This window comes from Curcuma longa, unplaced genomic scaffold (assembly GCF_044706935.1).
Source record: "Curcuma longa cultivar G26 ecotype Majalengka, Jawa Barat unplaced genomic scaffold, ITB_CL_G26_1.1 utg3290_np1212_1714210_RagTag, whole genome shotgun sequence".
Taxonomy (NCBI): Eukaryota; Viridiplantae; Streptophyta; class Magnoliopsida; order Zingiberales; family Zingiberaceae; genus Curcuma; species Curcuma longa.
In genome coordinates, this window is record NW_027435602.1 from 643,850 (window position 1) to 654,858 (window position 11,009).

General features: G+C 39.8%; 3 protein-coding genes across 3 annotated transcripts; 1 reads left to right on the forward strand and 2 right to left on the reverse strand.

Annotated features, from left to right (window-relative positions):
• Window positions 1–964: 964 nt before the first annotated feature.
• On the reverse strand, window positions 965–3,271 carry LOC141820314 (F-box/LRR-repeat protein At3g26922-like). Its single transcript, XM_074707602.1, has 3 exons — window positions 2,292–3,271; window positions 1,460–1,627; window positions 965–1,000 (listed from the first exon to the last, which is right to left on the reverse strand). Exons 1-3 carry the CDS (start codon window positions 3,204–3,206, stop codon window positions 965–967), a joined length of 1,119 nt encoding a protein of 372 aa, XP_074563703.1. The 5' UTR covers window positions 3,207–3,271.
• Window positions 3,272–4,821: 1,550 nt separating this feature from the next.
• Window positions 4,822–6,644, forward strand: LOC141820402 (endoglucanase 8). Its single transcript, XM_074707711.1, has 6 exons — window positions 4,822–4,965; window positions 5,067–5,279; window positions 5,375–5,575; window positions 5,656–5,733; window positions 5,913–6,168; window positions 6,250–6,644. The coding sequence occupies exons 1-6, from the start codon at window positions 4,822–4,824 to the stop codon at window positions 6,642–6,644; spliced, it is 1,287 nt and encodes a 428-aa protein (XP_074563812.1).
• A 2,859-nt stretch (window positions 6,645–9,503) lies between these two features.
• Window positions 9,504–10,547, reverse strand: LOC141820404 (cysteine proteinase inhibitor A-like). The gene is made up of 3 exons (XM_074707712.1): window positions 10,366–10,547; window positions 9,902–10,143; window positions 9,504–9,700 (listed from the first exon to the last, which is right to left on the reverse strand). The coding sequence occupies exons 1-2, from the start codon at window positions 10,474–10,476 to the stop codon at window positions 9,922–9,924; spliced, it is 333 nt and encodes a 110-aa protein (XP_074563813.1). The 5' UTR covers window positions 10,477–10,547; the 3' UTR covers window positions 9,504–9,700; window positions 9,902–9,921.
• Between the last annotated feature and the right edge of the window lie 462 nt (window positions 10,548–11,009).

Consider the following 11,009-nt stretch of genomic DNA (forward strand, 5'->3'; position numbering starts at 1 on the left):
AAAATATTTAATAAATTAATAATAGTGGAAGACCAAGGATTTTTTTTCTCTTTATTGGATGAAGAGAAGATGAAGAGCCCATATGAGAAACATGTGCTTATTAGGGTTTTAATTGGTTTTAATGTTGGGGAGCTTCAAGAGGCAAAAACCCTTCACATTCATGAGATGAATATAAAAGGTTTTTCTTGTATTTTTTAAAGGTGCACAAGGCATTTTTGAGTTATTTTCTCCCTCTTGGTCGAACACTCATTTTCTTCCTCCTCCTTATTTTGATCAAATCTCCTTGTGTGGCTAGCACCACAAAGGCAATTCTTCTTCGAAGTTTGATATCATGTTCATATGGACACACATAGAGGCACAGATGTTTGAACGTGCAAAAGATCCAACGAACTAAGGACTAGCAAGATAAGTGAAGGCACGCTTTAAAGGTATATATCTATTAGATAAATAAATCGAACTTTGTACGAGTTTTATTTCGCATAGATCGCATATTGAGATCCTATTTCCATTGCAAATTTTGTTATTTGTCGCATAGGATTCTCTACAGTTATAACGCTTGATAAATCCCTAGCGATCATCCCCTCATCTTAGTGAAAAGTAAGGCCCTTAAGATCATGACACTCAAGAGATCCCTAACAATCATCCCCTTATTTTAGTGACAAGCAGCATCCTCAAGATCATGATGCTTGGGAATTCTCTATGAATTCATCCTCTCGCTATAAATAAGTTTTTACTTGGTCCTTTAGATGAATCAACCGTCTGAAAAACATAACTCTTTCACAAATTTTGAAGCTGAGTAATCTTCATCGACCTGAGAAGTGGATCTACAATCCAAACTGAGTTATGACATTCTTGTGCCAACATTGCTTGTAAATCTTGATTTTTGTTGTTTAGGTATCCATGAGATATTCATTTACATCATGAATTGTTTTTCTTAATATATGCACCTGGAACTTCAATTGAATCAATCATCATTCCCAAGGGAAAATGGTAACATACTCTGAAAGGGAACATGAATTGACATGCTAATGTTCAAGAAGCCAGAGAAATGTTGGTTGATATCTTCTCCAAGGGGATTCCTTCACCAGCGAACTCCTCTTGGATGGTTCTCGACTTTGAGTAAGCTTCTATTTTATGATCAAGGCTGTTGAATCATTATCATGTTATCTTTCCCTTTCATGCTTTCATTATCAGCTTCGCTTCAGTGTATCAATTTCATCTCTCTCACATTGCTGCCTAAGTTTGAGAGGCCTAGCGAGCCTCCTGCGTCGTGACCAACTGCAACTTCTCGATTTACCTCCTTACAGATGATCGTGGAGCCGACCGTATGGGGCCGCTAAAGTGGCGGATCCACCTTTTTGCAGAAGAGAGGCCTAGTGAGGTGTTAAATTTTGTTTGATGCTCGTCAGCACATGCTTGAGAAGTTCATACACAATATTAGTAGAAAAGTGAAACCTACTTGAATAAAGAGCTTTTCCAGGAAGGGGGATGGACAGTGTCGAAAGAAAGCATAAACGCAAGTGAAGTACCCTTTCGATGTATGCTTCATCGTAAGCTGCAGTTCATGCAGGTTTGGAAACATGACCTGGAAATCTTCAGCTTCAAACTCTTCATTTGCAACTAAACACTAGTCAATCAAACAAAAGAACATTAATAGATTCAAAGCTATCCTTTTAACATATACATTAATGCAAAACCTTCAAATTGCTCAAGAATTTCTGAACTGAACATAAACTAACCGATATTACTTAAAAGAGGGCTGTTACTGATTGTGTTATTTGAAGAACAACATATAGTTCAAGATTTTGGAAATAGTTGTCTTTTTTCCTGGATTCAGTGAGTCGAAGTAAAATTTTGAAGAAATAAGGTACAAAGGCCTTTGTTAAAAAACAATGTGTAGATAACTGTATTTGCTTTAAGACACCGATCGACAAGGTTTAACCTCTCTAACCATGTTCCTTTGAGTGTCAATGCTTCACTTCTATACCAACTAGCTACAGAAAGAGATCTTCAGCGAGTTGTAGCAGATTTATCAAAGCTGACAAAGGAATTATAGCAGAGGAAACTAAGGAAAAAATGAAACCAATCGAAGAACTGTGCTCAGTTTATCGTCATTAGTTTGATCGTCACACATCAAAGAAATAAAATGCATAATCCTTTACTTGTACTTTATTTTTCATCACCATCATAATTAGTTGACTAGAGTATACTTTTTATGGCAGTAATTCAGCAAGTTACTTGCATCGACAAGGGAAATCAGAACTTTCCAAGTAGAAGAAAAATGATCATACCGCAAGGGTCCCCGAGCACAGTGAAAGGTTCCCGACTTGTGAGAGCTGAGCTATGGCGTCCAAGAATTCAGCGTCCATGAAGTCGTTGGCGGCCAACGAAATTTCAGCATCGACCAGCTCCGGCAGACCACCGAAGTCGATCTGGGCGCAGATCGGGCCGGAATAGACAAACGATTGCAGCGTAGGCGCATTGATCTCCAACTCGTCGATTGCTGGACAATCAACTAAGGTCAATGCACGAAGCCGGAGCTCTGGTTCTCCGACGACTCGGACCGTCTCGAGGAGTCGGCAGTTCATCAGACTCAACCTTTCGAGAACCGGGCAATCCACCAGCAACTCTCGTAGCGCCTCGTCGGTGACGTTGACGCAGCACAAATTGAGCTCGTTGAGACAGCGCAAGCCGGCGAAGTGGGCGGGTCGACTGAAATCGCACCGGCTAAGGCTCAGGTGGGTCAGCGACTCGCAGTGGAACAGCGCAGCGGGCAGCAGGTAGTGCCGCCGGCCGTCCATGTAATCGCCTTCGACGCCGTTGATGATCCCCTGCGACAAGTCCAATTCGAACTCTCTCACTCGCTTTGTCGCTGCGACGGCGACCCAGGTGTCGATGGCGGGGAGGAGGTGGTCGAAGGGGGAAAAGAGGAGGCGGAGACGGCGGAGGGGGCGGCTGCCGTGGAGGCGGAGGTATCGGTCGACGGTAGCGCAGAATTGGTCGGGGGACTGGGCGGCGGCGAAGTCCTGGCTGAAGTCGAGGTCGGTAGTGGAGAGGAAGACGCTGAGCCAGAGGCCGCGCCACCGCCTGGAGAGGAGGCCTGTGCGGACGGCAGATTTGAGTGGGAGGAGGCGGAGGATGGATTGGAGGAGGTGATCGGGGAGGTTGCTGATCCTGTCTTCGCCTCTTCGTCCTCTTTCCCCCATGGTTTCTGGTTTCTCTTCTCTCCGCACAGCGTGGTATCGAGCAAGTCTTCCGATGGTTAAAGCGTCCGGTGGCTTCGTTGGCGGGTTTGCTAGCTCCCGTTTCTGGTCGAGTATTGTTATGGGTGTTACAACATGGCCCACAAAGAAAGTCTAAGGTCGAGACATTTGACCCTATATCAAAGTTGACTTGACTCCATCCGGGCCAACTCACTTAACTCGAGTCCTACTCGACCACTCACTGATCTACTCATACTAGCTCGGCCACTCACCCATCTACTCAGACTTAGTCATGATCTGCCCGACTCTGGACTCTACCGGTCATGATCTGCCCGATTCCCAGTTCGGCCTCCTTGTTCTGCTCAAATCCAGTACCACAGTACCGAGAGCAAGAGTCCTACTCCCAACTCGTCGAGCACGTTACACTTATATTCAAGTCATGCTGATTCCTGCTCAACCTTACTCAAGGCCAACCTATCTCTTCACCGACTAGTCTTGCCTTACCCAACAACAGACCAATTCCCCTTCCTGTCTTTCTCTCTCAGTCAATTAAATTGGTGTTAAGAAGTTATGTGACATAGCAATTTGTCCCTTGTTATCACAGTATATATGGTGCTGAATGATGTGACTTGCTGTTATGACAATGATGATGTGATTTGGTTATTATGACAATGATGAGACATTTTTCACACCATAATGATGGCAACGATAAGATATTTTCCATACTCGAATGACATAGAAATCTCATCGCACATAGATTCTCCTTAATTAAGGACAAGACAAGTCGGTATGACCTCTCCCTTCTTCACCTATATAATCCTCTTTCTCTGCACATACATATACACGAGCTCACCATCTTCAATACGCTTCTTCTTTTACATTTCTTCTTCTTCCTCCAGTGACTGACTTGAGCGTCGAAAGAATCAAGGCAGGGCAACCCTGGCAATCACAATCTTCTCCTTCCTCTTCGCACGGTCAACCTCGGTATTGAGTGGCCGGTGACGCATCCACAAAGCGATCTCAGCAAGAACAAGTATCTTCTCCCATAAGATATGGAAATTATTTATTATTTTTTCTTTTATAAAATCCATAAGTGCGTCATGACAGTAATTAAATTTAAATAATTTTGATAAATTAATAAAAATTATTAATTACACAATTGCACTCCCAATTATAAATTAATTAAAATAAACATAGAGAAAAAGAAAATAAGATATATAATTTAACTGATACTGATGTGATGTTAATGAAAAATGAGAGAAAATATTCTCACATTCTCATTATATATAATTAATATCCCTAATTTCTGTCATTAAAAACTAAAACCCCCTTTAAAAAGGGGGTGATGCCTGTAAAAAGCAAAAACAGTTGGAACTCTGGCAACAAATCCCACTCACGTTGCCCTTTAAAATATGGCCATGCACCACCCCAAACTCAACCTCTCACCCTAAATTCCACTCTTCCCTCAATCTCCATTCTCCCAATTAATCGTATATGATATATCGCACCTCTTCCTTTGTGCATGTTCTGGGAAATTAAAATGAGGAGAAATCCAAGAGAAACTGCTGCAGCAACTCTTATTGCATGTTTGACTCTGGTCTCCTTCAACGCCGTCGCCATGGTGCGAGGCCAATTCAGCTACAAGGACGCCCTTACGAAGTCCATACTGTTTCTCGAGGCTCAGAGGTCAGGGAAGCTCCCGCCCGACTCTCGGATTCCCTGGAGAGGTGACTCTGGCCTGGACGACGGAAAGCTCGGCAACGTTAGCTTCCTCCTAAGATCTCATCTCATCGCCATTATATTATCATTAATATTAATTAATTGTTAGAATTCTGTGTGTGATCGATCTATCGTCGAGTGCAGGTGGACCTTGTAGGGGGGTTCTACGACGCAGGAGACAACGTCAAGTACGGACTGCCGATGGCTTTCACCGTCACGACCTTGGCCTGGACTGCACTCGCTTTCGGCCCAGAGCTCCGTGCCGCCGGAGAAATGGAGAATGTGCAGGACGCCATACGCTGGGGAACCGATTACTTCCTGAAAGCCAGTGCCAAGAAGAATCAATTATGGGTTCAGGCTCGTATATATTAATTAATTAATTAATTCCTATTTTGTCGTTGATTAATTTGCATGCATGTAATGTGTGTGTGTGTGTGTGTAATTATGTATAGGTGGGAGATCCGGTGGCCGATCATGACTGCTGGGTTCGGCCGGAGAACATGAAGACTCCGAGAACGCTTTACAAGATCGATGAGAAGACACCGGGAACAGAGATCGCGGCGGAGACCGCCGCCGCCATGGCCGCCGCCTCCGTGGTGTTCAGGAAGCACGACCATACTTACTCCAGAAGGCTTCTTAACAAAGCAAAGCTGGTGAGGAGGATTTTCAATATCGATCGGTCACGTCTTTTTTTTCTCTCTCTAACTAATCGATCATCTCTCTCTCCTCGCAGCTATATGAATTTGCTAGGAATTACAAAGGAACTTATGACGGGGAATGCCCATTCTATTGTTCTTTCTCTGGCTATAATGTAAGTTAAACTATCTATCTTTCTTATATTCCCATATCAAATAATCTACTCTTATTTCATCATTGCTTTGTTAAACTAAAAATCTCTTATTCCATATCAAATCTACCTTAATTATCTTCGTTTCTTATATATATATATATATATACATATTTATTTATTTATTGCGTTGTGTTGTGCAGGATGAATTGCTGTGGGCAGCCTCGTGGCTGTACATTGCCACCAAAAACCCGAAATACCGAAGCCACATCAAAGAGGGCATATCCGCGAGCGTGGCTGAGTTCAGTTGGGATCTTAAGTACGCTGGCGCTCAAGTTCTCCTCACCGGCCTACACTTAACAGGAGAGCTTGGGCTTAATGACTTCAAAACGCAAGCCGATAACTTCGTCTGTGCTGTGCTGCCCGACACTGCATTTCGACAGATCTACATTTCTCCAGGTAATTAATTAATTAATTAATTAATCAATATCATTCATTCAAATAATTGAATGCATGATACGCATGCATGCATGCATGCAGGAGGACTGATTCATCTACGAGATGGAGCGAACACGCAGTACGTGACTAGCACTGCCTTCTTGCTGGACGTGTACGGTCGCATCCTCGTGGAGAACAACCAGACTGTCTCCTGTGGGACTCAAAGAATCGAACCCTGTCGTCTCCAGGAATTCGCTAAGCGACAGATGGACTATTTGTTAGGAAGCAACCCGAGGGGGAGGTCTTACATGGTCGGGTTCGGCAAGAACTCGCCGACGCAGGCGCACCACCGCGGGGCGTCGGTGCCGGTGATGTCGGCGGAGGAGGCGCAGGCGGTCGCCTGCCCGATGAGCTTCGTGAAGTGGTTCAACAAGGACAGAGCCAACCCGAATGAGCTCACCGGGGCGATCGTCGGCGGGCCCGGATCGGTACGATAACTTCGACGACCAGCGGTGGGAGTCGTCCATGCTGGAACCCTGCACCTACATCAACTCGCTCGCCATCGGGCCGCTGGCCAGGCTGGCGGTCGGTGGATCTTGCGTGAGTTAGTTTGGCACGGCCGTCGCGGCTAGCTCGCTCGGGGAAGAAATTGCTCGATGTGGATATCGCAGATCTCCTGCAACTGCATTAAGGATTATATATGTTGCATGCTTAAAGCACGAACAAATTAATGTCCCTATTGTTCTAAAACTCAACTTTCATATATATTTAACTTTGTGCATCATTTTTAAATTTATCAAATTAAGCGCCTCTTTTTAAAAATATTCCTTCGTATGTATGTGTACTCATCTGGCCCACGTGGGTCATCAATGGGCATTTAAAATATCAAAAAATAGGCCATGTTTTATAGGTTTTGAAACTATTGATTGTATTATTTGAAAAAAGCCAATTTTTTTGTAAAAACTCATAATAAGGTTAAATAGAGTGTAAAACTAAGATTAAAATGGGCAATTATACTCTCAAGAACATATTAATTTTGATTTAGATTGAATCTAATAAACTCAAGTCTATCGGTGAGTTTTGTCCAAAACTTATTAATAGTTGTACAAGGTCTAGATTCAAAAATTCAGAATATGGTCAAAGTCTCAAAAACACATAAACATTATTGTTGAGTGAATATGATAGCCTAAGTCCATTGGTAATTTTTTGATAAAATTACATGAGATTGAATTTTTAAAAAAATTTATGACAAGTTAAATAGGATGTGAAATCAATATTGGAGAGGATAGTTACACTCAATAGACTCCCAAGAAAATATTAATTTCAATTTAGATCAAATCTGATAAGCTTAAGTCTATGAATGAGTTTTTGACTAAAACTCATTCATGAACTTAGGCTTATTAGATTTAATCTAATCCAATCCATGGCCAATGCATTTATATGAGTCTTTTGAGTGTAACCGTCCTCTTAAAACTTAATTTCACATCCTATATAAGTTATTGTGTGTTTTTAAAATTTATATAATCTTGAGTAAATTTGGTAAAACCTCATTGTTGGATTTAGGTCTATCATCAATGTGTTATTAAGACTCCCTTGACTCTGACCATGTTAAAAAAAATTAGATTCTAAAAATTATATGACTATCAATTAATGAGTTTTGACCAAACTCATTAATGAACTTAGATTTATTAGATCTAATCCAAATAAAAAATAATATATTCCTATAAGTTTCTTGAATCTAATCGTACCTTACGCCTTAGTATTACACCTTAGATAGATTGCTATGAATTTCTGAAATTTATACAGCCTTAAGTAACTTTGACACAATTTAATATTTAAATTAGGCCTATCATATTTAGTCAACAGAAACATAAATGTATTCTTGAGACTCCCTCAACTCTGACCATACTAATATTTTCATATTTTGAGTATTGTACGATTATTATTGAATTTTGATCAAAACTCACTAAATAGTCAATTATTGGCTTTTTGTCAAAACATACTAATGGGCGTAGACATATCAAATTCAATTTAAACTAAGACCAATAATGCATTTTTAGGAATCTCCTCAGTGAAATCTTGCCCTCAAAGTTTGGTTTCACATCTTGTATAGACTATTATGAGTTTCTGAATTTATATAGCCTTGAGCAAATTTAATTAGCACAAACTCAGTGTTAGACTTAGGTCTATTATATTCATTCAATAACAGTATCAATGTGATCTTGAGATTCCCTCGACTCTAACCACATTGAAAATTTTAGATTTTGAATTTTATAAGACTATATGTGGGTTTTGACACTCATTGATGGTAGGCTTATCAAATTTAATCCAAATCAATATCTATGCTTTTCTAGCTAGAAGTCTCTTGAGTGTAATCATGTCCTCTGACTTTGGTTTTACACCATGGATAAGTTGTTGTGAGTTTTTAAAATTTATATAACCTTGAGTAAATTTAGTGCAAACTCAGTATTAAGAATTAGCTCTATCATATTTAGTCAACAATAGTATCAATGTGTTCTTGAGACTTCTCTGACTCTAACCATGATGAAAATTTTAAATTTCGGGCATTGTACAATTAATAATGGTTTTTGATCAAAAGTCACAGATAAACTTAGATTTATTAAATGCAATCTAAACCAAAACCAAATCATTCTTGGGACTTTCTAAGTGTAACCATGCCATCCAACCTGGGTTTCACACCTTATTTAGCCTTTGGTGAGGTTTTGAGAAAAATCCAATCTTTTGTAATTTTATCAAAAAGTTACTGATGGATTTAGATTTATCATATTCACAACAATAATACATATATATTCTTGGAACTCTCATAACTTTGACCATATTTAAAATTTTTAAATTTACTTTTGTATAACCATCAATGAATTTTGGCTAAAATTAACTAATGGATTTAGGCCATCAAGTTAATGTATTCTTTAGACTTTTCTGAGTATAGTCATGCTCTCAATCAATCTTGGTTCCACATTGTATTTAGCCCATGGTGAGTTTAAAAAAAAATATTCTTTTCCAAAAGAGACAAATAGTAATTTTAGAATCTTAGAAAATATGACTCATTTTTCAATTTTAAATATGCTGCGGTGGCTTGGGTGAATTGAACAAGTGTGTATATAGAAAGAGAGATATTTTAAGAAAGAATTGAAGTACATGATTTGGTAAATTTGAGTATACTAGAGGACAGTTAATTAAGTAATTATGCATAGATGGTTATTGGGTCGAAGTGTCCTTTTGATAAAAAAAAATTAAAGAGGGATACCTTTAATTTGATGATGCTAAAAAATAAGAGGCTCTTTTGACTTTTGCCCATAATACTCTTTTGACTTTTGCCCATAATATAGAGACTCTTTACAAAGATCATTTCATAAATATGTAGAATTACTCACATACAAAATGAACATCCAACAATTGATCATTTTGTTCACAATAGCCAACTTAATATTCAGTCTCACATTACAAATAGCAGAACAACTCTGCCTTATTTAAGCATAACACATTATTCCACACTGATTTTTTTTCCCTCTCTCTTTTTATTCTTGCACACCTGTAAAATCAGAAGACTCATCAATTTCAAAACTATATATCATCATATATATTAAATAGACTACATTGAATATGACTTTGAATATGACTTTGAATATGATATTTCATTTGACTCGTTTGATATATGATATCATTCCCTATTTATTTATTTTTTTATTTAGTGGTAATGTTCTGATTAATTCTTCAATTTTAAGCTGTTTACCTGAACAGACTATTAATTAATTAATTAATTACGGCAGCAGCATCATCAACTTGACTTTGTGTTTCTATAGGATTGAACTCTTGCAGCTCCTTGAAGTTCATCCATGGCTTCACCCATACTTTGGCTTCATACAACTTCTTCTCCTCGCCCTCCTTCACCTCCAGCGTGAGGTAGTACATCGTACCGGCCACCACCTGCTCCTTCACACGCACCACCCTCTCCAGCTCGACTGCAGGACCATTCTGAACGCAGTAAAAGTGTTTAGTCGATATGAAAGAATACCTTTTCTATAGTGAGGATTGATAAAGAAATAGCTAAGTGCAGAATTAAAAGCGAATACTGAGAATTATTGGTCCACGAATATAAATCAAACACAGACTGATAAGGAAAACTGTGATTGAAAAGAAAGAAAGAAAGAAATTTTAACAGGCAGCGCGAGAGAGAGAGAGAGAGGAGAATCTGACCGCCGTTTTGTTGTATTCTTCAACGGCGTAGCGAGCAAGAAGATCGATCTCTGCGCTATTCTGAGTGGATTCATCGGAATCGTGGATTCCTCCCAGCTTCGGCTCCTCCATTACCGCTGCTGCTTCTTCCTTCTCTTGCGACGCTTGTCGAACACTCGATCCCAATCTAGATGAGAAGCATCGATCCGTAGTTGTATTGTTTTATAGGACCACGCAGCAGCTCCACCGCCCGTTTCCTCATCCAATTACGCGTGGTCTTTTCTGCCTCGCGCTGGGTTCTTTTTCGGGTAATCCAAGTATACGACGGAATGGTTTAATCCTATATATGTGATATATGTGATTTCATAAAAAATTTTCATTATTTATCAAAATAAATCCAAAAAGTATAGACTGATGGATGGTCCAACATCGACTAATTTGAGTACTACAGACAATATGAGATGCTATTTATGAGACAATATTAGATAGATTAGAATCTAATCTACCGCTTACCATCGCACATTGGATATTTTGCCAGCTCCTGGTCCGGTCTCTTGTGGTGGGCGATGATTCAATTAGGAATTTAATTTGCCCACGTTCTGCGCGTGGAAATTTGTGTAAAGGGCCCTCCATTGCTTCCTACTCCGTCCATTTAATAAAACAAG

Bases quoted from the DNA above. Each gene is read 5' to 3' on its own strand.
- LOC141820314 (XM_074707602.1), bottom strand. From the start codon at position 3,206: ATGGGGGAAAGAGGACGAAGAGGCGAAGACAGGATCAGCAACCTCCCC. The intron at 1,628-2,291 runs GTATGATCATTT...TTGATTGACTAG, and splicing joins TGTGCTCGGGGACCCTTGCG to TGTTTAGTTGCAAATGAAGA. The intron at 1,001-1,459 runs GTAGGTTTCACT...GTTCCCTTTCAG, and splicing joins TGGAAAAGCTCTTTATTCAA to AGTATGTTACCATTTTCCCT.
- LOC141820402 (XM_074707711.1), top strand. From the start codon at position 4,822: ATGGTGCGAGGCCAATTCAGCTACAAGGACGCCCTTACGAAGTCCATA. The intron at 4,966-5,066 runs GTTAGCTTCCTC...CGTCGAGTGCAG, and splicing joins ACGACGGAAAGCTCGGCAAC to GTGGACCTTGTAGGGGGGTT. The intron at 5,280-5,374 runs GCTCGTATATAT...AATTATGTATAG, and splicing joins AGAATCAATTATGGGTTCAG to GTGGGAGATCCGGTGGCCGA.
- LOC141820404 (XM_074707712.1), bottom strand. From the start codon at position 10,476: ATGGAGGAGCCGAAGCTGGGAGGAATCCACGATTCCGATGAATCCACT. The intron at 10,144-10,365 runs GTCAGATTCTCC...TACTGCGTTCAG, and splicing joins AAGAATACAACAAAACGGCG to AATGGTCCTGCAGTCGAGCT.